This window comes from Lonchura striata, chromosome 9 (genome assembly GCF_050655825.1).
Source record: "Lonchura striata isolate lonStrDom1 chromosome 9, ASM5065582v1, whole genome shotgun sequence".
NCBI classification, from domain to species: Eukaryota; Metazoa; Chordata; class Aves; order Passeriformes; family Estrildidae; genus Lonchura; species Lonchura striata.
This window is the reverse complement of record NC_140711.1, coordinates 7,871,235-7,893,865: the sequence shown is the minus strand read 5'-3', so window position 1 is coordinate 7,893,865 and position 22,631 is coordinate 7,871,235. Positions and strand designations below refer to the sequence as shown.

The window sequence follows — 22,631 nt, the reverse complement described above, 5'->3', positions numbered from 1 at the left end:
ACGAGGGAAGGGGCAGGTGTGCCTTGTGTGCCATTTTTGCCTTGTGTGCCTTTTTTGCCTTGTGTGCCATTTTTGCCTTGTGTGCCTTTTTTGCCTTGTGTGCCTTTCTTACCTTGTGTGCGTGTTGTGGGTCAGTCAGTCTCTCGGTGCAGTCATGGGCAGGGGCTGTCCTGAGGGCCGTGTGGAGCCTCTGTGACATGGTGGGGCTTCCATGGAGGGTGATGTGTTGTGGTTGAGGCCGGTGCTGAGGGATTGTCAGGTGCCTACGGCCATACCACCCTGAGAGCGCCCGATCTCGTCTGATCTCGGAAGCTAAGCAGGGTCGGGCCCGGTTAGTACTTGGATGGGAGACCGCCTGGGAATACCGGGTGCTGTAGGCTTCTTTTGCTGCGTGCTGGGCAGCTGCTGCACGCTTTTCCTCGGGTAGTCGTGGTGAGGGGGACGAGGGAAGGGGCAGGTGTGCCTTGTGTGCCTTTTTTGCCTTGTGTGCCTTTTTTGCCCTGTGTGCCTTTTTTGCCTTGTGGGTGTGTTGTGGGTCAGTCAGTCTCTCGGTGCAGTCATGGGCAGGGGCTGTCCTGAGGGCCGTGAGGAGCCTCTGTGACATGGTGGGGCTTCCATGGAGGGAGATGTGTTGTGGTCGAGGCCGGTGCTGAGGGATTGTCAGGTGCCTACGGCCATACCACCCTGAGAGCGCCCGATCTCGTCTGATCTCGGAAGCTAAGCAGGGTCGGGCCCGGTTAGTACTTGGATGGGAGACCGCCTGGGAATACCGGGTGCTGTAGGCTTCTTTTGCTGCGTGCTGGGCAGCTGCTGCACGCTTTTTCTCGGGCAGCCGTGGCGAGGGGGACGAGGGAAGGGCCAGGTGTGCCTTGTGTGCCTTTTTTGCCTTGTGTGCCTTTTTTGCCTTGTGTGTGTGTTGTGGGTCAGTCAGTCTCTCGGTGCAGTCATGGGCAGGGGCTGTCCTGAGGGCCGTGAGGAGCCTCTGTGACATGGTGGGGCTTCCATGGAGGGAGATGTGTTGTGGTCGAGGCCGGTGCTGAGGGATTGTCAGGTGCCTACGGCCATACCACCCTGAGAGCGCCCGATCTCGTCTGATCTCGGAAGCTAAGCAGGGTCGGGCCCGGTTAGTACTTGGATGGGAGACCGCCTGGGAATACCGGGTGCTGTAGGCTTTTTTTGTTGCGTGCTGGGCAGCTGCTGAACGTTTTTGCTCGGGCAGCCGTGGCGAGGGCCAGGAGGGAAGGGGCAGGTGTGCCTTGTGTGCCTTTTTTGCCTTGTGTGCCTTTTTTGCCTTGTGTGTGTGTTGTGGGTCAGTCAGTCTCTCGGTGCAGTCATGGGCAGGGGATGTCCTGAGGGCCGTGTGGAGCCTCTGTGACATGGTGGGGCTTCCATGGAGGGTGATGTGTTGTGGTCGAGCCTGGTGCTGAGGGATTGTCAGGTGCCTACGGCCATACCACCCTGAGAGCGCCCGATCTCGTCTGATCTCGGAAGCTAAGCAGGGTCGGGCCCGGTTAGTACTTGGATGGGAGACCGCCTGGGAATACCGGGTGCTGTAGGCTTCTTTTGCTGCGTGCTGGGCAGCTGCTGCACGCTTTTCCTCGGGTAGTCGTGGTGAGGGGGACGAGGGAAGGGGCAGGTGTGCCTTGTGTGCCATTTTTGCCTTGTGTGCCTTTTTTGCCTTGTGTGCCATTTTTGCCTTGTGTGCCTTTTTTGCCTTGTGTGCCTTTCTTACCTTGTGTGCGTGTTGTGGGTCAGTCAGTCTCTCGGTGCAGTCATGGGCAGGGGCTGTCCTGAGGGCCGTGTGGAGCCTCTGTGACATGGTGGGGCTTCCATGGAGGGTGATGTGTTGTGGTTGAGGCCGGTGCTGAGGGATTGTCAGGTGCCTACGGCCATACCACCCTGAGAGCGCCCGATCTCGTCTGATCTCGGAAGCTAAGCAGGGTCGGGCCCGGTTAGTACTTGGATGGGAGACCGCCTGGGAATACCGGGTGCTGTAGGCTTCTTTTGCTGCGTGCTGGGCAGCTGCTGCACGCTTTTCCTCGGGTAGTCGTGGTGAGGGGGACGAGGGAAGGGGCAGGTGTGCCTTGTGTGCCTTTTTTGCCTTGTGTGCCTTTTTTGCCCTGTGTGCCTTTTTTGCCTTGTGGGTGTGTTGTGGGTCAGTCAGTCTCTCGGTGCAGTCATGGGCAGGGGCTGTCCTGAGGGCCGTGAGGAGCCTCTGTGACATGGTGGGGCTTCCATGGAGGGAGATGTGTTGTGGTCGAGGCCGGTGCTGAGGGATTGTCAGGTGCCTACGGCCATACCACCCTGAGAGCGCCCGATCTCGTCTGATCTCGGAAGCTAAGCAGGGTCGGGCCCGGTTAGTACTTGGATGGGAGACCGCCTGGGAATACCGGGTGCTGTAGGCTTCTTTTGCTGCGTGCTGGGCAGCTGCTGCACGCTTTTGCTCGGGCAGCCGTGGCGAGGGGGACGAGGGAAGGGGCAGGTGTGCCTTGTGTGCCTTTTTTGCCTTGTGTGCCGTTTTTGCCTTGTGTGCCTTTTTTGCCTTGTGTGACTTTCTTAACTTGTGTGCGTGTTGTGGGTCAGTCAGTCTCTCGGTGCAGTCATGGGCAGGGGCTGTCCTGAGGGCCGTGTGGAGCCTCTGTGACATGGTGGGGCTTCCATGGAGGGAGATGTGTTGTGGTCGAGGCCGGTGCTGAGGGATTGTCAGGTGCCTACGGCCATACCACCCTGAGAGCGCCCGATCTCGTCTGATCTCGGAAGCTAAGCAGGGTCGGGCCCGGTTAGTACTTGGATGGGAGACCGCCTGGGAATACCGGGTGCTGTAGGCTTCTTTTGCTGCGTGCTGGGCAGCTGCTGCACGCTTTTCCTCGGGTAGTCGTGGTGAGGGGGACGAGGGAAGGGGCAGGTGTGCCTTGTGTGCCATTTTTGCCTTGTGTGCCTTTTTTGCCTTGTGTGCCATTTTTGCCTTGTGTGCCTTTTTTGCCTTGTGTGCCTTTCTTACCTTGTGTGCGTGTTGTGGGTCAGTCAGTCTCTCGGTGCAGTCATGGGCAGGGGCTGTCCTGAGGGCCGTGTGGAGCCTCTGTGACATGGTGGGGCTTCCATGGAGGGTGATGTGTTGTGGTTGAGGCCGGTGCTGAGGGATTGTCAGGTGCCTACGGCCATACCACCCTGAGAGCGCCCGATCTCGTCTGATCTCGGAAGCTAAGCAGGGTCGGGCCCGGTTAGTACTTGGATGGGAGACCGCCTGGGAATACCGGGTGCTGTAGGCTTCTTTTGCTGCGTGCTGGGCAGCTGCTGCACGCTTTTCCTCGGGTAGTCGTGGTGAGGGGGACGAGGGAAGGGGCAGGTGTGCCTTGTGTGCCTTTTTTGCCTTGTGTGCCTTTTTTGCCCTGTGTGCCTTTTTTGCCTTGTGGGTGTGTTGTGGGTCAGTCAGTCTCTCGGTGCAGTCATGGGCAGGGGCTGTCCTGAGGGCCGTGAGGAGCCTCTGTGACATGGTGGGGCTTCCATGGAGGGAGATGTGTTGTGGTCGAGGCCGGTGCTGAGGGATTGTCAGGTGCCTACGGCCATACCACCCTGAGAGCGCCCGATCTCGTCTGATCTCGGAAGCTAAGCAGGGTCGGGCCCGGTTAGTACTTGGATGGGAGACCGCCTGGGAATACCGGGTGCTGTAGGCTTCTTTTGCTGCGTGCTGGGCAGCTGCTGCACGCTTTTTCTCGGGCAGCCGTGGCGAGGGGGACGAGGGAAGGGCCAGGTGTGCCTTGTGTGCCTTTTTTGCCTTGTGTGCCTTTTTTGCCTTGTGTGCGTGTTGTGGGTCAGTCAGTGTCCTGATCTCGTTGCGGGCAGGGGCTGTCCTGAGGGCCATGTGGAGCCTCTGTGACATGGTGGGGCTTCCATGGAGGGTGATGTGTTGTGGTCGAGGCCGGTGCTGAGGGATTGTCAGGTGCCTACGGCCATACCACCCTGAGAGCGCCCGATCTCGTCTGATCTCGGAAGCTAAGCAGGGTCGGGCCCGGTTAGTACTTGGATGGGAGACCGCCTGGGAATACCGGGTGCTGTAGGCTTCTTTTGCTGCGTGCTGGGCAGCTGCTGCACGCTTTTGCTCGGGCAGCCGTGGCGAGGGGGACGAGGGAAGGGGCAGGTGTGCCTTGTGTGCCATTTTTGCCTTGTGTGCCTTTTTTGCCTTGTGTGCCATTTTTGCCTTGTGTGCCTTTTTTGCCTTGTGTGCCTTTCTTACCTTGTGTGCGTGTTGTGGGTCAGTCAGTCTCTCGGTGCAGTCATGGGCAGGGGCTGTCCTGAGGGCCGTGTGGAGCCTCTGTGACATGGTGGGGCTTCCATGGAGGGTGATGTGTTGTGGTTGAGGCCGGTGCTGAGGGATTGTCAGGTGCCTACGGCCATACCACCCTGAGAGCGCCCGATCTCGTCTGATCTCGGAAGCTAAGCAGGGTCGGGCCCGGTTAGTACTTGGATGGGAGACCGCCTGGGAATACCGGGTGCTGTAGGCTTCTTTTGCTGTGTGCTGGGCAGCTGCTGCACGCTTTTGCTCGGGCAGCCGTGGCGAGGGGGACGAGGGAAGGGGCAGGTGTGCCTTGTGTGCCTTTTTTGCCTTGTGTGCCTTTTTTGCCCTGTGTGCCTTTTTTGCCTTGTGGGTGTGTTGTGGGTCAGTCAGTCTCTCGGTGCAGTCATGGGCAGGGGCTGTCCTGAGGGCCGTGAGGAGCCTCTGTGACATGGTGGGGCTTCCATGGAGGGAGATGTGTTGTGGTCGAGGCCGGTGCTGAGGGATTGTCAGGTGCCTACGGCCATACCACCCTGAGAGCGCCCGATCTCGTCTGATCTCGGAAGCTAAGCAGGGTCGGGCCCGGTTAGTACTTGGATGGGAGACCGCCTGGGAATACCGGGTGCTGTAGGCTTCTTTTGCTGCGTGCTGGGCAGCTGCTGCACGCTTTTTCTCGGGCAGCCGTGGCGAGGGGGACGAGGGAAGGGCCAGGTGTGCCTTGTGTGCCTTTTTTGCCTTGTGTGCCTTTTTTGCCTTGTGTGCGTGTTGTGGGTCAGTCAGTGTCCTGATCCCGTTGCGGGCAGGGGCTGTCCTGAGGGCCATGTGGAGCCTCTGTGACATGGTGGGGCTTCCATGGAGGGTGATGTGTTGTGGTCGAGGCCGGTGCTGAGGGATTGTCAGGTGCCTACGGCCATACCACCCTGAGAGCGCCCGATCTCGTCTGATCTCGGAAGCTAAGCAGGGTCGGGCCCGGTTAGTACTTGGATGGGAGACCGCCTGGGAATACCGGGTGCTGTAGGCTTTTTTTGTTGCGTGCTGGGCAGCTGCTGAACGTTTTTGCTCGGGCAGCCGTGGCGAGGGCCAGGAGGGAAGGGGCAGGTGTGCCTTGTGTGCCTTTTTTGCCTTGTGTGCCTTTTTTGCCTTGTGTGTGTGTTGTGGGTCAGTCAGTCTCTCGGTGCAGTCATGGGCAGGGGCTGTCCTGAGGGCCGTGTGGAGCCTCTGTGACATGGTGGGGCTTCCATGGAGGGAGATGTGTTGTGGTCGAGGCCGGTGCTGAGGGATTGTCAGGTGCCTACGGCCATACCACCCTGAGAGCGCCCGATCTCGTCTGATCTCGGAAGCTAAGCAGGGTCGGGCCCGGTTAGTACTTGGATGGGAGACCGCCTGGGAATACCGGGTGCTGTAGGCTTCTTTTGCTGCGTGCTGGGCAGCTGCTGCACGCTTTTCCTCGGGTAGTCGTGGTGAGGGGGACGAGGGAAGGGGCAGGTGTGCCTTGTGTGCCTTTTTTGCCTTGTGTGCCTTTTTTGCCCTGTGTGCCTTTTTTGCCTTGTGGGTGTGTTGTGGGTCAGTCAGTCTCTCGGTGCAGTCATGGGCAGGGGCTGTCCTGAGGGCCGTGAGGAGCCTCTGTGACATGGTGGGGCTTCCATGGAGGGAGATGTGTTGTGGTCGAGGCCGGTGCTGAGGGATTGTCAGGTGCCTACGGCCATACCACCCTGAGAGCGCCCGATCTCGTCTGATCTCGGAAGCTAAGCAGGGTCGGGCCCGGTTAGTACTTGGATGGGAGACCGCCTGGGAATACCGGGTGCTGTAGGCTTCTTTTGCTGCGTGCTGGGCAGCTGCTGCACGCTTTTCCTCGGGCAGCCGTGGCGAGGGGGACGAGGGAAGGGCCAGGTGTGCCTTGTGTGCCTTTTTTGCCTTGTGTGCCTTTTTTGCCTTGTGTGCGTGTTGTGGGTCAGTCAGTGTCCTGATCCCGTTGCGGGCAGGGGCTGTCCTGAGGGCCATGTGGAGCCTCTGTGACATGGTGGGGCTTCCATGGAGGGTGATGTGTTGTGGTCGAGCCTGGTGCTGAGGGATTGTCAGGTGCCTACGGCCATACCACCCTGAGAGCGCCCGATCTCGTCTGATCTCGGAAGCTAAGCAGGGTCGGGCCCGGTTAGTACTTGGATGGGAGACCGCCTGGGAATACCGGGTGCTGTAGGCTTCTTTTGCTGCGTGCTGGGCAGCTGCTGCACGCTTTTGCTCGGGCAGCCGTGGCGAGGGGGACGAGGGAAGGGGCAGGTGTGCCTTGTGTGCCATTTTTGCCTTGTGTGCCTTTTTTGCCTTGTGTGCCATTTTTGCCTTGTGTGCCTTTTTTGCCTTGTGTGCCTTTCTTACCTTGTGTGCGTGTTGTGGGTCAGTCAGTCTCTCGGTGCAGTCATGGGCAGGGGCTGTCCTGAGGGCCGTGTGGAGCCTCTGTGACATGGTGGGGCTTCCATGGAGGGTGATGTGTTGTGGTTGAGGCCGGTGCTGAGGGATTGTCAGGTGCCTACGGCCATACCACCCTGAGAGCGCCCGATCTCGTCTGATCTCGGAAGCTAAGCAGGGTCGGGCCCGGTTAGTACTTGGATGGGAGACCGCCTGGGAATACCGGGTGCTGTAGGCTTCTTTTGCTGTGTGCTGGGCAGCTGCTGCACGCTTTTGCTCGGGCAGCCGTGGCGAGGGGGACGAGGGAAGGGGCAGGTGTGCCTTGTGTGCCTTTTTTGCCTTGTGTGCCTTTTTTGCCCTGTGTGCCTTTTTTGCCTTGTGGGTGTGTTGTGGGTCAGTCAGTCTCTCGGTGCAGTCATGGGCAGGGCCTGTCCTGAGGGCCGTGAGGAGCCTCTGTGACATGGTGGGGCTTCCATGGAGGGAGATGTGTTGTGGTCGAGGCCGGTGCTGAGGGATTGTCAGGTGCCTACGGCCATACCACCCTGAGAGCGCCCGATCTCGTCTGATCTCGGAAGCTAAGCAGGGTCGGGCCCGGTTAGTACTTGGATGGGAGACCGCCTGGGAATACCGGGTGCTGTAGGCTTCTTTTGCTGCGTGCTGGGCAGCTGCTGCACGCTTTTTCTCGGGCAGCCGTGGCGAGGGGGACGAGGGAAGGGCCAGGTGTGCCTTGTGTGCCTTTTTTGCCTTGTGTGCCTTTTTTGCCTTGTGTGCGTGTTGTGGGTCAGTCAGTGTCCTGATCCCGTTGCGGGCAGGGGCTGTCCTGAGGGCCATGTGGAGCCTCTGTGACATGGTGGGGCTTCCATGGAGGGTGATGTGTTGTGGTCGAGGCCGGTGCTGAGGGATTGTCAGGTGCCTACGGCCATACCACCCTGAGAGCGCCCGATCTCGTCTGATCTCGGAAGCTAAGCAGGGTCGGGCCCGGTTAGTACTTGGATGGGAGACCGCCTGGGAATACCGGGTGCTGTAGGCTTTTTTTGTTGCGTGCTGGGCAGCTGCTGAACGTTTTTGCTCGGGCAGCCGTGGCGAGGGCCAGGAGGGAAGGGGCAGGTGTGCCTTGTGTGCCTTTTTTGCCTTGTGTGCCTTTTTTGCCTTGTGTGTGTGTTGTGGGTCAGTCAGTCTCTCGGTGCAGTCATGGGCAGGGGATGTCCTGAGGGCCGTGTGGAGCCTCTGTGACATGGTGGGGCTTCCATGGAGGGTGATGTGTTGTGGTCGAGGCCGGTGCTGAGGGATTGTCAGGTGCCTACGGCCATACCACCCTGAGAGCGCCCGATCTCGTCTGATCTCGGAAGCTAAGCAGGGTCGGGCCCGGTTAGTACTTGGATGGGAGACCGCCTGGGAATACCGGGTGCTGTAGGCTTCTTTTGCTGCGTGCTGGGCAGCTGCTGCACGCTTTTCCTCGGGTAGTCGTGGTGAGGGGGACGAGGGAAGGGGCAGGTGTGCCTTGTGTGCCATTTTTGCCTTGTGTGCCTTTTTTGCCTTGTGTGCCATTTTTGCCTTGTGTGCCTTTTTTGCCTTGTGTGCCTTTCTTACCTTGTGTGCGTGTTGTGGGTCAGTCAGTCTCTCGGTGCAGTCATGGGCAGGGGCTGTCCTGAGGGCCGTGTGGAGCCTCTGTGACATGGTGGGGCTTCCATGGAGGGTGATGTGTTGTGGTTGAGGCCGGTGCTGAGGGATTGTCAGGTGCCTACGGCCATACCACCCTGAGAGCGCCCGATCTCGTCTGATCTCGGAAGCTAAGCAGGGTCGGGCCCGGTTAGTACTTGGATGGGAGACCGCCTGGGAATACCGGGTGCTGTAGGCTTCTTTTGCTGCGTGCTGGGCAGCTGCTGCACGCTTTTCCTCGGGTAGTCGTGGTGAGGGGGACGAGGGAAGGGGCAGGTGTGCCTTGTGTGCCTTTTTTGCCTTGTGTGCCTTTTTTGCCCTGTGTGCCTTTTTTGCCTTGTGGGTGTGTTGTGGGTCAGTCAGTCTCTCGGTGCAGTCATGGGCAGGGGCTGTCCTGAGGGCCGTGAGGAGCCTCTGTGACATGGTGGGGCTTCCATGGAGGGAGATGTGTTGTGGTCGAGGCCGGTGCTGAGGGATTGTCAGGTGCCTACGGCCATACCACCCTGAGAGCGCCCGATCTCGTCTGATCTCGGAAGCTAAGCAGGGTCGGGCCCGGTTAGTACTTGGATGGGAGACCGCCTGGGAATACTGGGTGCTGTAGGCTTCTTTTGCTGCGTGCTGGGCAGCTGCTGCACGCTTTTGCTCGGGCAGCCGTGGCGAGGGGGACGAGGGAAGGGGCAGGTGTGCCTTGTGTGCCTTTTTTGCCTTGTGTGCCGTTTTTGCCTTGTGTGCCTTTTTTGCCTTGTGTGACTTTCTTAACTTGTGTGCGTGTTGTGGGTCAGTCAGTCTCTCGGTGCAGTCATGGGCAGGGGCTGTCCTGAGGGCCGTGTGGAGCCTCTGTGACATGGTGGGGCTTCCATGGAGGGAGATGTGTTGTGGTCGAGGCCGGTGCTGAGGGATTGTCAGGTGCCTACGGCCATACCACCCTGAGAGCGCCCGATCTCGTCTGATCTCGGAAGCTAAGCAGGGTCGGGCCCGGTTAGTACTTGGATGGGAGACCGCCTGGGAATACCGGGTGCTGTAGGCTTCTTTTGCTGCGTGCTGGGCAGCTGCTGCACGCTTTTTCTCGGGCAGCCGTGGCGAGGGGGACGAGGGAAGGGCCAGGTGTGCCTTGTGTGCCTTTTTTGCCTTGTGTGCCTTTTTTGCCTTGTGTGCGTGTTGTGGGTCAGTCAGTGTCCTGATCCCGTTGCGGGCAGGGGCTGTCCTGAGGGCCATGTGGAGCCTCTGTGACATGGTGGGGCTTCCATGGAGGGTGATGTGTTGTGGTCGAGCCTGGTGCTGAGGGATTGTCAGGTGCCTACGGCCATACCACCCTGAGAGCGCCCGATCTCGTCTGATCTCGGAAGCTAAGCAGGGTCGGGCCCGGTTAGTACTTGGATGGGAGACCGCCTGGGAATACCGGGTGCTGTAGGCTTCTTTTGCTGCGTGCTGGGCAGCTGCTGCACGCTTTTGCTCGGGCAGCCGTGGCGAGGGGGACGAGGGAAGGGGCAGGTGTGCCTTGTGTGCCATTTTTGCCTTGTGTGCCTTTTTTGCCTTGTGTGCCATTTTTGCCTTGTGTGCCTTTTTTGCCTTGTGTGCCTTTCTTACCTTGTGTGCGTGTTGTGGGTCAGTCAGTCTCTCGGTGCAGTCATGGGCAGGGGCTGTCCTGAGGGCCGTGTGGAGCCTCTGTGACATGGTGGGGCTTCCATGGAGGGTGATGTGTTGTGGTTGAGGCCGGTGCTGAGGGATTGTCAGGTGCCTACGGCCATACCACCCTGAGAGCGCCCGATCTCGTCTGATCTCGGAAGCTAAGCAGGGTCGGGCCCGGTTAGTACTTGGATGGGAGACCGCCTGGGAATACCGGGTGCTGTAGGCTTCTTTTGCTGTGTGCTGGGCAGCTGCTGCACGCTTTTGCTCGGGCAGCCGTGGCGAGGGGGACGAGGGAAGGGGCAGGTGTGCCTTGTGTGCCTTTTTTGCCTTGTGTGCCTTTTTTGCCTTGTGTGCGTGTTGTGGGTCAGTCAGTGTCCTGATCCCGTTGCGGGCAGGGGCTGTCCTGAGGGCCATGTGGAGCCTCTGTGACATGGTGGGGCTTCCATGGAGGGTGATGTGTTGTGGTCGAGGCCGGTGCTGAGGGATTGTCAGGTGCCTACGGCCATACCACCCTGAGAGCGCCCGATCTCGTCTGATCTCGGAAGCTAAGCAGGGTCGGGCCCGGTTAGTACTTGGATGGGAGACCGCCTGGGAATACCGGGTGCTGTAGGCTTTTTTTGTTGCGTGCTGGGCAGCTGCTGAACGTTTTTGCTCGGGCAGCCGTGGCGAGGGCCAGGAGGGAAGGGGCAGGTGTGCCTTGTGTGCCTTTTTTGCCTTGTGTGCCTTTTTTGCCTTGTGTGTGTGTTGTGGGTCAGTCAGTCTCTCGGTGCAGTCATGGGCAGGGGATGTCCTGAGGGCCGTGTGGAGCCTCTGTGACATGGTGGGGCTTCCATGGAGGGTGATGTGTTGTGGTCGAGCCTGGTGCTGAGGGATTGTCAGGTGCCTACGGCCATACCACCCTGAGAGCGCCCGATCTCGTCTGATCTCGGAAGCTAAGCAGGGTCGGGCCCGGTTAGTACTTGGATGGGAGACCGCCTGGGAATACCGGGTGCTGTAGGCTTCTTTTGCTGCGTGCTGGGCAGCTGCTGCACGCTTTTCCTCGGGTAGTCGTGGTGAGGGGGACGAGGGAAGGGGCAGGTGTGCCTTGTGTGCCTTTTTTGCCTTGTGTGCCGTTTTTGCCTTGTGTGCCTTTTTTGCCCTGTGTGCCTTTTTTGCCTTGTGGGTGTGTTGTGGGTCAGTCAGTGTCCTGATCCCGTTGTGGGCACCGCGGTCCTAATGACCGTGTGGAGCCTCTGTGACATGGTGGGGCTTCCATGGAGGGAGATGTGTTGTGGTCGAGGCCGGTGCTGAGGGATTGTCAGGTGCCTACGGCCATACCACCCTGAGAGCGCCCGATCTCGTCTGATCTCGGAAGCTAAGCAGGGTCGGGCCCGGTTAGTACTTGGATGGGAGACCGCCTGGGAATACCGGGTGCTGTAGGCTTCTTTTGCTGCGTGCTGGGCAGCTGCTGCACGCTTTTGCTCGGGCAGCCGTGGCGAGGGGGACGAGGGAAGGGGCAGGTGTGCCTTGTGTGCCATTTTTGCCTTGTGTGCCTTTTTTGCCTTGTGTGCCATTTTTGCCTTGTGTGCCTTTTTTGCCTTGTGTGCCTTTCTTACCTTGTGTGCGTGTTGTGGGTCAGTCAGTCTCTCGCTGCAGTCATGGGCAGGGGCTGTCCTGAGGGCCGTGTGGAGCCTCTGTGACATGGTGGGGCTTCCATGGAGGGTGATGTGTTGTGGTTGAGGCCGGTGCTGAGGGATTGTCAGGTGCCTACGGCCATACCACCCTGAGAGCGCCCGATCTCGTCTGATCTCGGAAGCTAAGCAGGGTCGGGCCCGGTTAGTACTTGGATGGGAGACCGCCTGGGAATACCGGGTGCTGTAGGCTTCTTTTGCTGCGTGCTGGGCAGCTGCTGCACGCTTTTGCTCGGGCAGCCGTGGCGAGGGCCAGGAGGCAAGGGCCAGGTGTGCCTTGTGTGCCTTTTTTGCCTTGTGTGACTTTCTGACCTTGTGTGCGTGTTGTGGGTCAGTCAGTCTCTCAGTAGTCATGGGCAGGGGCTGTCCTGAGGGCCGTGTGGAGCCTCTGTGACATGGTGGGGCTTCCATGGAGGGTGATGTGTTGTGGTCGAGGCCGGTGCTGAGGGATTGTCAGTTGCCTACGGCCATACCACCCTGAGAGCGCCCGATCTCGTCTGATCTCGGATGCTAAGCAGGGTCAGGCCCGGTTAGTACTTGGATGGGATCCCGCCTGGGAATACCGGGTGCTGTAAGCATGTCCATCCCTTTATTGAATTTTCCTAAATTTGTCTTTTCAGTTCGCTTTTCATTTTGGATTTATTTAATAATTTGTGGCTGTTTCATTCTTTTTATTATATTAATTTTTTTTCTCATCTGTTGTTAATTTTTTTTATTTTTTTTCTAGTGTGTTGACTTTCGCATGTTTGTTATGCACATTTTCTGTTTTGCTCTTGTCCGTTGATTCTCACTGTATGTGGCCTGCCGTGCACTTTTGTCTTTATAAGTTTGTGATGTTCTCTTGATAGGCAGTTTTTTATTCTGAGAGTTTTTTGTGCTGTCTTGATGCCTCTTTTTGTGTGTATTGATGTGTGTCTCAGAGGGTGCTTTTCCATGGCCTGGGTTGTGGAGTGTGCTGCTTGGTCTGTGTACTAGGCGAGGAGCCCCTGCGTTTCTGTTAGCGGCCGTGCCATGGTCTGGAACGCCCACTGCAAGATCCCATCCCACATGCTCTGTGGGACAGCCCCAATCATTTTCTCTTCCTATCCCACAGCCTTCCCCTCTTTCCACGCACATGCTGCCTGACCCACAGTTCCATGTCACCCTGTGGGCTGCACCAGAGACATGGTCCCTTTTTTATAGAATCTGCCTCTTGGTGTCACACAGAGTCTTACCTCACCTAGCAGAACATCGAGCTCCTCCCGGCTCAGCACAGGGTCAGTGCCAAGGGCTCCATCTTCTGCCTGTGTATGGAGAGATGTCCTGTGAGCTCCCTTGCTGCCCTCAGCCTGCTCACCTTTTAGTCACCTAGTGTAGGCCCAGCTCATGCTCCCCCATTACAGCTTCACTAAATTGCCTCCATGTGGTGTAGGTAGGTAGGTCACTCTGCCTGACCTACCTCTACCTTCCTGCTCCCCTAAGGCCCCACTTTTCCTCTCCCACCCCATTCCTGGCACTTCTTGTGCTGACCTTGGCTGCTGGAAGCAGTTGGTCTCCAGCTGCTGCGGTAGTGCCCAGACTATCTGTGTCCAGGGTGCCCGTGCAGGACGTGCACAGCTGTAGCCCCCTATACCATCAGATGTGATACAGACCAGTCAGGGCTGAACCTCCCAGGGAGGAACTAAGGCTGGGATGTGGGGCGTGATGGGGAACTCACCTGGGGTCCCCACTGGGAGCAGGACAGTGGTGGGGAGTGAGGATCCGGGTGCAGCAGCGGCTGCAGACGCTCCCCTCCACTCCACCCGGCTGGGTGTCCCGTGCTGCCTCCCCCAGGACCTCAGCGGGTCTCTCCACAGGCAAGTCTGCCTCCAGCAGCTGGCCTGGCTCAGTCACTTTCTCCACACAGGAGCCACATCGCCATGTGCCGCTGCACAGCGCGAGCAGAGCAGTGAGGGCCGGCAGGGGCACTGGCATCCCTGTGTGCCCTGGCACTCACCTGGGGACGTGAGGCAGCGGGGGCACCAGGCAGGCAAGGTGAAAGGCCCTGGGGCAGCCGTCACAGCAGATGAGCTCACCACCATCACCGCATGCTGCACACTCATCCTCATTCTCCTGTTCCCGGGAGAGTGGGCAGGGGGTCATTGCCACCCTCATGGGCTGAAGCCATAGCTGTAGCAAGGTCTTTCACCCCCCCTTGCTCTCTCCCCCTCCATCACCCACCCTGCATTAAATACACCAATCCTTTCAGGGGTGGTAAAATAGCCTGTTTCTTGGGGGTAGTAACATGGTGCACCCCCAGTAGCTGAGCCCTGTTTCCTTTCCAAGGCCAGGGCAAATGGACATGCCAGGGAAACCACAACAGTTCCTCCTGAGGGTGCACCAGGTGTCACACCCAGGGCTCACCTGGTGGGGCACAAGGTCCTGGCTGTAGACAGTGGCTGCTTGCAGCTGGCCCTGGGGGTGCAATTGGGGTTCCCTGTTCTGTTGTGAGACAAAAAGGGGTTTGGAGAGGCACTGCTTGCACTGGGGGACACCCCCAGGCCATGGCTATGATGCCATGCAGGAAGAACCCCCTGCCACAGCCTTGACAGCTGCACAAGATGGGGGTGAAAACATCTGAGGGGGGCGTCCACACTTTGGCATACCTTGGGCTGGGCAGGGGGCTTCAGGCTGTGGCTTCTGCTCCTGGCCTCTGGCTCCTCGCAGGCAGTTGGGGTATATGGCTTGTCACCAGCTCTGCTGCCTGTCTTGGAGTGGCCTGCAAAAGAGGCCAGAGGCAGCTCCAGCTCCCCTTCCTGAGGGTGACTCCTGAATTTGGGGACTAAAAAGGGCAGGAGGTGGCTGGGCTGGGCTGTACTTACTTGGATCCAGCACATGTTTCATGAGGATGCCCTCGATGGCCCCACGGCTGACAGGCACCTCACCACCTGCCACAGCCACCGCTCTCTGCACCGAGGCAGCCACTGCCTGGAGAGCTGCGGGCAGGGCAGTGGCTCAGTGGGGTGGGCAAACAGGGAACACAGGCAGAGGCTGCCCTGGGGGTTTTGGCACTCACCACTGGCACGAGAGGTGCGGGGGTTATCTGTGCCCTCCGGCTTCTTCACAGTCTTTGCCTTCACCAGGGGCCCTGCAGCATCGTGAGGATGGGCATCAGGGGACACCCACAATACCTCAGGGGCAGCACCCCGCCCCATCTCCATCCTGCTCTGGGTCTCCATACCAGGACTGGCATTGTGCCGTGGAGCAGGCTGTGCCACCCGGGCCTTGTCCCGCTCCTCAGGGGCTTTCCTCTTGCCTTGGGGTCTGTGTGGGGCCGGTGCTGTGGGGCTCGGGGAGAGACGCCTTCCACGGCGCTGCCGCCCCAGCTCCACCTCTGCAAGAAGAAAAGGGACTGGGACAGGCAGCAGCACCCTGGCTGTCACCCCTGCCCCTGTCAGCCCCCGGGGGTGCCAGTCCCACTTGACCCCCTACTACCTCTGGGGAAGGCGCCGCGGAGAGGCCGGAGCCGGGAGTACCGCTCCAGGTTGTAGTCCTTGAAGAGGACGGCCCAGAAGTCTCGGACGGCGGCAGGGTCGCGGCCCAGCAGCCAGGTGAGCAGCGCGTGGAACGCGCGGTGGGAGCCCTCCCGCTCCGTGCGGCTCAGCGTCTCCTGCCGGGCACACCACCGCCCACGGGCTGCCCTCCGCCCTCCGGCACCAGCCCCCACAGCGCGGCCGGCCTGGCCTGCCCCGCAGCCTCACCTTGAAGATGTGGTCAGGGACGACATCGTGGTCAGCCAGGCCATGCAGCAGCGGGAAGACGTCGTCCACTGCCATGGCGATCTCGGTGCGGTGCAGCTTCAGCAGGCGGCGCAGGTCCCCGTCGCTGCCCGGGCCCGCCATGCCCGGGAACACGGCCCGCAGCCGCCCGTGCACTCCCCTTTAATACACCTTGGCCGCGGCACCAGAAACCTCATTGGACTCCCGCAGCCCCACTCATTTCTGTACGAGGCCGTAACCTGAGCCCGTTCCTCCCGCGGGGGCGGCGGTGCTGGGTTTATCCCCACGCCCCAGCCCCGGGCTTGAGGTCAGGCACTTCCCCAGCCCCGGGCGGCAGCAGCCAGCGTGGGGTCGGCTGTGCCACTGGTGAAGGACACCCAACCCGGCTGGACCATCCCGGGGTGACCAGGGAGAGGGGGTCAGTGAAGTTCTGGCGAGGGACTCCCACCTCTCTCCTATCTGCGGTCACCCAGGCGTCTCCCAAAATTTCTGGACTTTCCACAGGACCTGTTTCTCTCATCCAGAAACTCAGCTGCAGGAGCATGTGGGAAGTAGGCACCCAACAGTTTGGGGGTGTGATGGCAACGAGAGTCAGGGTGCCTTTGAGTGTGTCTTCCCCCCACACTGCCCACTTCCCTTCCCAGCACCTCTCACCAACAGTGTGGTCTGTCTCAAGATAGAAACACAGGGTACTGCAGGAGGAACTGTCTGGGTGCTCGCATAATGAATGCATTCCAGAGACAGAGGAGCCAAGATGTGAGTGATTTAGGGGCACATTGGCCTGCAAAAGCATATAAAATGCTGCTGGAGGCTGGGCCAATTAAGCAAACTGCTCTCCTGCAGGTAGCTTCTGTGGGGCAGCAGTAAGTGCTGACACACAAAGAAACTCCACAGATGTGTTGGGGTACCATTGAGGATGCTGAACAAGCAAACATCTCGCCAGAGCCATAGCAGTGCCACGAGTGTGCCCAGGGAATACCTGGGCAGGTGCAGCCCACACCTCTGTCAATACCCAGTTCCCAAAACTGAGCGTAAGAGCTGCAAGAAGCTTGGAGACAGGGAGAAGCTGGCTCCTTGAAAGCATCTGGCATAGAAAAGTCTGGGGGTCCGGCTGCTCTCTACCAGGTAGCTGGGAAAGAGAAAGCTCAACAGCTCCTACCCTAACTCCCAGACATTTGGATTTCCCCAGGATCAATTTCTAGCCTCCCTCACTCTGAAGGTGTATCTGGGCTGTGCAGGAGGCTCTGCCAGGGGTGCTGTGGCTGTCCTGAGGCCCCTGACCTGAGCAGGACTGGAGCACGGTGCAAGACGGGACGCTGCTGGACAGCACAAGAGGATACAGGGAGGAACTTTAACTGCTATGTCTTAAAAGAATGGAGCAGTATCTACTGGTTCCAAAGCTGTGCCAGGAGGAAGCATCTGCTGTCAAGAAACTCAGGAAGAATAACAAGACAACACCCTTGGCGAGAGCAGGAAATACCCTTGCACGTGTCTGGTTAATAAATTAATGTGGTTGCCTTTGGAAAAGCTCGCCCTGCAGCTCCTTTCAGCATTCAGGGGGATTTTTCCTGTGGAGGCAGTGAGAGCCATAGGATGGGGGTAGGGCAGCTGTCATGCCGGGTTCCTGTGCCCCGCACCAGGATTTCTGTGCCTAGCTAGCTCTGCCACAGTGGGGATGGCTTCACCACCACCTGTGCCATGCATCCCCCTGCTCCCCGCCTCCGTGGCAAAAAACGTGGCTGTCGGGTGACACAGGAGGTTCATCTCCCCTCCTGGAGCTCTCTGCTGAAGCCCGGCCACTGGCGCTGAGCACAAGCACAGTTGTGACACAGCCTCACACGTCTGCTCCACTCTTCCCAGGAACAGTTTTCCCCAGTATCGCACACGCAGTGCCACAATTTATCACTGTCACCCTGTGTTAAGCTGTCTGGCATAGCTGGTCTAGGATGAGGCTCTGGCACTTCCCCCTGCCTGCCCAGCTCCCACGTGGGGATACACTGCCCAACACTCCATGAGCCATATGCCCACAGAGTTGGGCTTGGACTTGTTTTAAATTCCAGCTTTGTGACTCTTTCTGTGCTGAGTCACAGACGTTGTTTTCCACATCCAGCCCGCTCACTAGTGCCATGATTTGCATTTTTGGTTGTTTTTTTTTTTTTGTGTTCCTTCCCCTTTCTGAGAAGGGCAGGAGGCAGAGCACTGGCCACAAGAGGCACATCCATCCTGGGAAATCAGGCGGGTGTTTCAGTATAACCTCACTCTGGCCAGCCTGGGCAGCTCTAAGGAAATTGTAAAGGCTGCAAAAAGGCAACTTTTGCCTGAGGCTGGCATGTGCCCTGCCTGGCTGTCAGGGCCCCAGGCTGGGATGCATGGCTTTCAGGATGCCCTCTCCTTTCTATTGCTCCCCCAGCAGAAACCAGGACTCAAGGGGTGAAGGTTGACAATGTTCCTGCCCAAATACCCACTAAAATCAGTGACTCAGCATCCAGCACAAGTATTTGTAGCCCTTGGGATGCATCTCAATTCCCTCCTGCAAAAGCTGTTGATGCAAACACGCCCCTTCCACCATTTCCTATTTCCCTTTCTTGCTGAAGTCCTGTGGTGTAAACCATTGCTGTGTCTCTCTTGGACACAACTGCCCCTCACTCATCTCAAACAACATCCCTGAACCACAGGCAGGGGAGAACAGGCATCAGTGGAGCACTCATGAATGGGATCACACCAGGAAGGCAGGGAGGCCCCACCTCAGTCTCTGATGCCAGTCCCACCACACCTGAGGAACACAGAGTCCTCATGGAACACTGCCACTGTGTGCAGGGATTTTATTCCTCTCCCCTTACCTTCAGCTGCTCCAGGTTTCAGCATCTTTGAAAAAAAGGGCTTCATGTGGGCCCCTGTGCCAGATTCCCATTTCATGCAGCTTCCCTACCACCACCCCACACAGTCTGGACAGGAGCAGCTCCACCTGCATGCATCCCAGCTGCCCCTGCAAGGATCTGGGAGGGAGAGCTGAAGCAGAGAAGATTTACTTTAGCTTCAGTTTCCTCTTTCCTCCCCCTTTAGAAAGAAGAAACAAAAGCCCAGAGGTATGTTATATTAATTTATTTGGGACACACCAAAAAGGAAAGTCAACAACTGTTAAGGTACAAAAGTACAGAATCCTGGGACAAGATTTACTGTCCTGATTAAAAAGGCACCATGGTCCCAAAGAAGAGTAATCAGAATACCAGAATACACGATTTAGAAATTTTCCCCCTGTTGCAGCAGAAAAAGAGCCAGGCTTTGGCTCTATCCACAGTCAAACCCAGTTAAAAAAAACCCAAATATGATTTTAACGTGATAAACTCTGCTCAGCCTGTACAGGATGTCGTGAAAAGAATCACAGCCTAGGAGTTGGTCAGATTTTTTGTCTTATGTTGAAACAGTGAAGGTGATTAATCACTAAATAGGTAACAAGGAGGACAGCAGAATGCTGACACCTGCAGCTTGACTTTCTGTCAGACACATCAGTTCAACTGAGACCAGCAGGCTGAGTGTGGGGCTTCTGAATGAAATGTAATTCCCTGTGGTAGACAGGAAGTCAAATTTGACAACCTTAAATTCCCTGAATCCCTGAAAATCATAAAGCACTATACAGCTGTGTTCCATATCCGAGCCAACCCAAATGGATTTGCTTTTCACACAAGCATTTATACTTCAGCTATATCTGTAATAAAAAGGGGGCTTACAGCAGTTATTAAAAAACTTCTACTTTGGCGAGGTCCGAGCTTGGCTATATTCCCTGCTGAAACAGAGCTGCTGGTGTAGAGACCCAGTGAGAGGCTCAATCCAGCACCTCCAGGCTGGAAGGCAAATAGTTTAAACGTGACATAATTTGCATGGGGAGGTCAGTGAAGCATGTCAGAGGAGATGGAGGGAGGCTGCGAAGCCTCAGGCAGAGGAGTCTCAAGGGTGCTGCTACCAAACCTGTAAAACTACGAGTGGTGCAGAGCACACGGCGGGCACTAAATACTTTGGAGCGACTTACCATGAAGAGTTTGTCAGAGACACAGAGCAAGGACCTCAGCAGTAAGGAGCACAGTCCCTGAGAAGGGACACGCAACTCACAGCCAGGCAGATCTGTGCCAGGTAGCCCAGGCTGGAGCCTGCCTGGGCAGCCCAGCCGGGGCCGCTGTGTCCCAGGAGACCAGCAGCTGCTCTGTGTTTCATTCCTCCTTTGGCACAAGACTTCAAAGCAGTCTGAAGACTGATTCATCAAAAGTAAATGAACTGTCAAAATTATTCGTACATGCATTTATTGTTAAAGGGAGCAAAAGCCAAAGAATGAAAGAGCACGAGTTAACGTCAGTAAATGATGTGCAGGACGGAGAGGAAAGAAACGGGGAAAAGCTGAGATACTGGAGTGGGGAAACCAACATTCACACTGGAAGGTAAATTTTAAAACCAGGCAAGTTTGCGCTCTTTCTACCACAGATCTTTTGTGGACAAATAAGAGACTTGGGGGTTTTCCATTTTCAGTGTGGTCTGGCAAGGTTTGGGCATGTCACCAGAGAGATCTCCAGCACTGGGTTTCACTGGAAGTTCAAGTCTCTTACCTTTAAAAACCAGTATAAAGCAACTCTTAACTAAAAAAGTTACAGATATGTCACTGCTCAGGATGTACGTGGGCGAGAGGGTCACGCTTTGTTCAAACAACCTCCGGGTGGAAAACTACCATCTCCCCCCGTGCTGGTCTACATACACCACCTCGGGGGTGGAAGAGCAAGCCCAGATCTGGGTGCCTGCTGCTGTGAACACCACAGCTACACCTGGGAAGGCTTATTCTTCCCTATGTCCTAAAAAGGCAGTATAACAGTTTATAAAATTACTCTCATCTTAAAACTAAATAATGCAATTTGCATTTTCTCCTATGTTAACCCCCTCCCCTGAAAGATAAAACATTACCACTTCATTTAGAATTCACACCCCAGATCCTAGATTAGGGACTTCACGATAAAACTCATCCAGTTATGGGAAGGTTTATCCTGATCAAGGAAACGTTGGTAAAATAGAATCTAGAATGAAACATTCAGAATCACCAATGCTTTAACAGCCAAAGCACTCCACTGTCTTCTGCTCCCTGCCTGTTCCTCAAACAGGAGAGCAGTCCCTTTCCAAAAGCACAGCGTGCCTCTCTGGGGCTGGTGACACATGCTGCAAACCCACTTCCTTCCTGGCAGAAACGCCAGCTCCCGCAGGAAGAGGCCAAGCATCTTTCACCCCCACTGCAGCCAGGGCTCTTTAGCACAGGGATTTTCTTTTAGCAACAAGTCCAAGTTATCACCCTGCAGTAAATCCGTGTCCTGATTCATGCTGTTGGGCCACCACTGGCTCAGAAATGTTGAGACTTCCAAACCCCACGGATGCAGGGACCTTGGAAGAAGAGGCTTATTTGCTACGTAACCTTGGATCATCCGCTGCATTTGAGCCTTGGCATCACTGGCTGCTGACAGCTCATCCTTCCAAATCCATATGGTTTAGTCCTTGCTGTCATTGTCATCATTGCAGCCCTCTTCCCTGGAGGCAGCATGTTCCTGAGCTCTGGCTTGAGGATCTACAACAATCACTTCCAATGGATGGTGGGATTTCAAACTTGCCTAACGTGTGCATTGCCACCTTGTACTCCAGCAGCTCTGCCCGCTCTCTGCGGCGGGCACTAGCAGTTTTTCACCTTTTCCACAGTCTCGTAGAAGCCTGGCCTGACCCTGCGGATGCTCATCCGTATGTGCTCGCCCTCCAGGGGCAGGTCAGTGCCGGCAGCGGCTGCAGTGCAGCGGCGCTTCCGCCGGCCCCGCAGTGAGAAGGCCGGGGCGCCACCGTTCTCCTCCTCCACAGGGTACAGCTCGTCCACGCTTGTGCCCTCATCCGACTGCTCCTCACCCTTGTACTTCATCTCCTTTGCCTTGTTGCTCTCCTTCTCTTCCCTGGCGAGCTTCCTGAAGTGCTCCAGACACTGTATCTTCTGCCTTCTTTCCATCATCTTCAGCTCCTGCTTCTCTGTGAAATCTTCATAGTACATTTTTCTCTCATTCCTCTGATCTTCCAGAAACTTCCACTCAATGCTGGTCATTTTTATCCCACTGTACTCCTCCAGTTTATCCCTCATGTGTGTGTCTGTACAAAACACATCAAAGAGCTTCTCTGAACTCTCGTTGAATCTGTCGGCTCGCTCGGAAAAAGCCTGGTTCTGTCTCTGCTTCCTGGTCTGGTACAATCGGGTGAACTCCTCATACATTTTGAGGATGAGTTTCTTTATGCTCTGCGTGGCGATGGTGTGCAGGTTGCAGACCAGCCAGTGTTCCTGCAGGTGCTCTGCGAGAAGCTGGGCCGCATCCTCCTTGGAGCGCTGGGCCTGGCCGGCCCTCTTGGGCTGCAGCAGGTACAGCATGTTCTGCACCACATCCTTCTTGGTGGGCAGCACCCCCTGCGTGAAGCCCGAAGACTCCACGTATTCCACAGTCCCCAGGGTCTTCCGTGCCCTCACCTCAGTGTCCAGTGATTCCATCACTGCTCAGTAGTTCTGTGGTTACGACATAATCTGAAAGACAGGAGGAAAAGAAAGGAATGTGTCAAACGAGGCAGTTTTTTCCACGCAGCAGAAACAAGCCGATGTAAGCCGTGCTGAGGCCAATGGGACGCGGGGCTTTGCGGCGCTCCGCCGCTGTTGGACGGCTGCGTTAGCTCAGCCCATCCAGCCCCTGTTCCGCGAGCCTATCGTTCCTCGGAGCGGCTCCCAGAGCCTAATACGGCGCGTCTGCGTGCGGGAACTCGGCTTTAATTGAGTTCTGCACTTCGCCTTGTCAATTACAGCGAGGCAGGCACGCCGGGGCCGCAGCGCCGGCCCGGCCCGCGGCTCCGCCCGCCTGACCCCGCACAGCGCCCGAGCCGCCCGCTTCCCCCGCGGCCCGCCGCGCCGCCGCCCCCCCGGGACGCGGAGCCGCGAGGCACGGCCGCCTCAGGCGCATTCCCGGGCAGCTCCCGCGTCGCGGCGCCGCACCGAGGGACCCCGCGCGGCGCTGAGTCACGGCGCGGCGGGCCCCAGGGGCCGCCCGCCCCAGCCCCGCGCGGAGGTCATCGCTGCTCGCCCCGGCACCCCCTGCCCGGCGCTCACCGCCATCGCGCGGAGCGCGGCGCGGAGCCTGCGCGGGGCGCGGCACGGGAACCGCGCCGACGGTGCCGCCGCCATCTTGGCCAGGGGAAGCGCCGCCGCTCCCTGGCCTG

General features: G+C 57.7%; 2 protein-coding genes, 29 non-coding genes and 1 pseudogene across 31 annotated transcripts; 30 read left to right on the top strand and 2 right to left on the bottom strand.

The window, feature by feature from the left end:
* Positions 1 to 261: 261 nt before the first annotated feature.
* On the top strand, positions 262 to 380 carry LOC144246847 (5S ribosomal RNA). Its single transcript, XR_013340578.2, has one exon. It is a non-coding gene; the product is annotated as a 5S ribosomal RNA (ribosomal RNA).
* Positions 381 to 666: 286 nt separating this feature from the next.
* LOC144246827 (5S ribosomal RNA) lies at positions 667 to 785 on the top strand. The gene has a single exon (XR_013340558.2). It is a non-coding gene; the product is annotated as a 5S ribosomal RNA (ribosomal RNA).
* Positions 786 to 1,053: 268 nt separating this feature from the next.
* On the top strand, positions 1,054 to 1,172 carry LOC146766602 (5S ribosomal RNA). Its single transcript, XR_014957462.1, has one exon. It is a non-coding gene; the product is annotated as a 5S ribosomal RNA (ribosomal RNA).
* Positions 1,173 to 1,440: 268 nt separating this feature from the next.
* LOC144246905 (5S ribosomal RNA) lies at positions 1,441 to 1,559 on the top strand. Its single transcript, XR_013340637.2, has one exon. It is a non-coding gene; the product is annotated as a 5S ribosomal RNA (ribosomal RNA).
* Positions 1,560 to 1,881: 322 nt separating this feature from the next.
* Positions 1,882 to 2,000, top strand: LOC146766601 (5S ribosomal RNA). Its single transcript, XR_014957461.1, has one exon. It is a non-coding gene; the product is annotated as a 5S ribosomal RNA (ribosomal RNA).
* A 286-nt stretch (positions 2,001 to 2,286) lies between these two features.
* LOC144246869 (5S ribosomal RNA) lies at positions 2,287 to 2,405 on the top strand. The gene has a single exon (XR_013340600.2). It is a non-coding gene; the product is annotated as a 5S ribosomal RNA (ribosomal RNA).
* A 304-nt stretch (positions 2,406 to 2,709) lies between these two features.
* LOC144246887 (5S ribosomal RNA) lies at positions 2,710 to 2,828 on the top strand. The gene has a single exon (XR_013340619.1). It is a non-coding gene; the product is annotated as a 5S ribosomal RNA (ribosomal RNA).
* Positions 2,829 to 3,150: 322 nt separating this feature from the next.
* On the top strand, positions 3,151 to 3,269 carry LOC144246825 (5S ribosomal RNA). The gene has a single exon (XR_013340556.2). It is a non-coding gene; the product is annotated as a 5S ribosomal RNA (ribosomal RNA).
* A 286-nt stretch (positions 3,270 to 3,555) lies between these two features.
* Positions 3,556 to 3,674, top strand: LOC144246908 (5S ribosomal RNA). The gene has a single exon (XR_013340640.2). It is a non-coding gene; the product is annotated as a 5S ribosomal RNA (ribosomal RNA).
* Positions 3,675 to 3,942: 268 nt separating this feature from the next.
* On the top strand, positions 3,943 to 4,061 carry LOC144246893 (5S ribosomal RNA). The gene has a single exon (XR_013340625.1). It is a non-coding gene; the product is annotated as a 5S ribosomal RNA (ribosomal RNA).
* A 322-nt stretch (positions 4,062 to 4,383) lies between these two features.
* LOC144246892 (5S ribosomal RNA) lies at positions 4,384 to 4,502 on the top strand. The gene has a single exon (XR_013340624.1). It is a non-coding gene; the product is annotated as a 5S ribosomal RNA (ribosomal RNA).
* Positions 4,503 to 4,788: 286 nt separating this feature from the next.
* On the top strand, positions 4,789 to 4,907 carry LOC146766600 (5S ribosomal RNA). The gene has a single exon (XR_014957460.1). It is a non-coding gene; the product is annotated as a 5S ribosomal RNA (ribosomal RNA).
* Positions 4,908 to 5,175: 268 nt separating this feature from the next.
* Positions 5,176 to 5,294, top strand: LOC146766599 (5S ribosomal RNA). Its single transcript, XR_014957459.1, has one exon. It is a non-coding gene; the product is annotated as a 5S ribosomal RNA (ribosomal RNA).
* A 268-nt stretch (positions 5,295 to 5,562) lies between these two features.
* LOC146766598 (5S ribosomal RNA) lies at positions 5,563 to 5,681 on the top strand. The gene has a single exon (XR_014957458.1). It is a non-coding gene; the product is annotated as a 5S ribosomal RNA (ribosomal RNA).
* A 286-nt stretch (positions 5,682 to 5,967) lies between these two features.
* LOC146766597 (5S ribosomal RNA) lies at positions 5,968 to 6,086 on the top strand. The gene has a single exon (XR_014957457.1). It is a non-coding gene; the product is annotated as a 5S ribosomal RNA (ribosomal RNA).
* A 268-nt stretch (positions 6,087 to 6,354) lies between these two features.
* Positions 6,355 to 6,473, top strand: LOC144246910 (5S ribosomal RNA). Its single transcript, XR_013340642.2, has one exon. It is a non-coding gene; the product is annotated as a 5S ribosomal RNA (ribosomal RNA).
* A 322-nt stretch (positions 6,474 to 6,795) lies between these two features.
* Positions 6,796 to 6,914, top strand: LOC144246863 (5S ribosomal RNA). The gene has a single exon (XR_013340594.1). It is a non-coding gene; the product is annotated as a 5S ribosomal RNA (ribosomal RNA).
* A 286-nt stretch (positions 6,915 to 7,200) lies between these two features.
* LOC144246840 (5S ribosomal RNA) lies at positions 7,201 to 7,319 on the top strand. The gene has a single exon (XR_013340571.2). It is a non-coding gene; the product is annotated as a 5S ribosomal RNA (ribosomal RNA).
* A 268-nt stretch (positions 7,320 to 7,587) lies between these two features.
* LOC146766596 (5S ribosomal RNA) lies at positions 7,588 to 7,706 on the top strand. The gene has a single exon (XR_014957456.1). It is a non-coding gene; the product is annotated as a 5S ribosomal RNA (ribosomal RNA).
* Positions 7,707 to 7,974: 268 nt separating this feature from the next.
* On the top strand, positions 7,975 to 8,093 carry LOC144246873 (5S ribosomal RNA). Its single transcript, XR_013340604.1, has one exon. It is a non-coding gene; the product is annotated as a 5S ribosomal RNA (ribosomal RNA).
* Positions 8,094 to 8,415: 322 nt separating this feature from the next.
* On the top strand, positions 8,416 to 8,534 carry LOC144246839 (5S ribosomal RNA). The gene has a single exon (XR_013340570.2). It is a non-coding gene; the product is annotated as a 5S ribosomal RNA (ribosomal RNA).
* A 286-nt stretch (positions 8,535 to 8,820) lies between these two features.
* On the top strand, positions 8,821 to 8,939 carry LOC144246841 (5S ribosomal RNA). Its single transcript, XR_013340572.2, has one exon. It is a non-coding gene; the product is annotated as a 5S ribosomal RNA (ribosomal RNA).
* A 304-nt stretch (positions 8,940 to 9,243) lies between these two features.
* On the top strand, positions 9,244 to 9,362 carry LOC144246855 (5S ribosomal RNA). The gene has a single exon (XR_013340586.2). It is a non-coding gene; the product is annotated as a 5S ribosomal RNA (ribosomal RNA).
* A 268-nt stretch (positions 9,363 to 9,630) lies between these two features.
* On the top strand, positions 9,631 to 9,749 carry LOC144246862 (5S ribosomal RNA). The gene has a single exon (XR_013340593.2). It is a non-coding gene; the product is annotated as a 5S ribosomal RNA (ribosomal RNA).
* Positions 9,750 to 10,071: 322 nt separating this feature from the next.
* Positions 10,072 to 10,190, top strand: LOC144246842 (5S ribosomal RNA). Its single transcript, XR_013340573.2, has one exon. It is a non-coding gene; the product is annotated as a 5S ribosomal RNA (ribosomal RNA).
* A 268-nt stretch (positions 10,191 to 10,458) lies between these two features.
* LOC144246912 (5S ribosomal RNA) lies at positions 10,459 to 10,577 on the top strand. The gene has a single exon (XR_013340644.2). It is a non-coding gene; the product is annotated as a 5S ribosomal RNA (ribosomal RNA).
* A 268-nt stretch (positions 10,578 to 10,845) lies between these two features.
* Positions 10,846 to 10,964, top strand: LOC144246832 (5S ribosomal RNA). Its single transcript, XR_013340563.2, has one exon. It is a non-coding gene; the product is annotated as a 5S ribosomal RNA (ribosomal RNA).
* A 303-nt stretch (positions 10,965 to 11,267) lies between these two features.
* On the top strand, positions 11,268 to 11,386 carry LOC144246824 (5S ribosomal RNA). Its single transcript, XR_013340555.2, has one exon. It is a non-coding gene; the product is annotated as a 5S ribosomal RNA (ribosomal RNA).
* A 322-nt stretch (positions 11,387 to 11,708) lies between these two features.
* LOC144246872 (5S ribosomal RNA) lies at positions 11,709 to 11,827 on the top strand. The gene has a single exon (XR_013340603.1). It is a non-coding gene; the product is annotated as a 5S ribosomal RNA (ribosomal RNA).
* Positions 11,828 to 12,093: 266 nt separating this feature from the next.
* On the top strand, positions 12,094 to 12,212 carry LOC144246871 (5S ribosomal RNA; annotated as a pseudogene).
* Positions 12,213 to 12,471: 259 nt separating this feature from the next.
* Positions 12,472 to 15,622, bottom strand: AIRE (autoimmune regulator). The gene is made up of 12 exons (XM_085587032.1): positions 15,354 to 15,622; positions 15,088 to 15,262; positions 14,834 to 14,986; positions 14,669 to 14,740; positions 14,475 to 14,588; positions 14,247 to 14,371; positions 14,017 to 14,094; positions 13,610 to 13,725; positions 13,331 to 13,540; positions 13,144 to 13,240; positions 12,849 to 12,917; positions 12,472 to 12,686 (listed from the first exon to the last, which is right to left on the bottom strand). Exons 1-12 carry the CDS (start codon positions 15,492 to 15,494, stop codon positions 12,606 to 12,608), a joined length of 1,431 nt encoding a protein of 476 aa, XP_085443158.1. The 5' UTR covers positions 15,495 to 15,622; the 3' UTR covers positions 12,472 to 12,605.
* A 2,836-nt stretch (positions 15,623 to 18,458) lies between these two features.
* On the bottom strand, positions 18,459 to 22,630 carry LOC110474064 (uncharacterized). Its single transcript, XM_021537155.4, has 2 exons — positions 22,522 to 22,630; positions 18,459 to 21,948 (listed from the first exon to the last, which is right to left on the bottom strand). The coding sequence occupies exon 2, from the start codon at positions 21,913 to 21,915 to the stop codon at positions 21,067 to 21,069; it is 849 nt and encodes a 282-aa protein (XP_021392830.1). The 5' UTR covers positions 21,916 to 21,948; positions 22,522 to 22,630; the 3' UTR covers positions 18,459 to 21,066.
* Between the last annotated feature and the right edge of the window lies 1 nt (position 22,631).

Excerpts from the sequence above, each read along its gene's own strand:
- AIRE (XM_085587032.1), bottom strand. The coding sequence starts at position 15,494 with ATGGCGGGCCCGGGCAGCGACGGGGACCTGCGCCGCCTGCTGAAGCTG. Across the intron at positions 14,372-14,474 it reads GAAACATGTGCTGGATCCAA|GCCACTCCAAGACAGGCAGC; the intron begins GTAAGTACAGCC and ends CCTCTTTTGCAG. Across the intron at positions 13,241-13,330 it reads GCTCCCAGTGGGGACCCCAG|GGGGCTACAGCTGTGCACGT; the intron begins GTGAGTTCCCCA and ends CTGATGGTATAG.
- LOC110474064 (XM_021537155.4), bottom strand. The coding sequence starts at position 21,915 with ATGGAATCACTGGACACTGAGGTGAGGGCACGGAAGACCCTGGGGACT.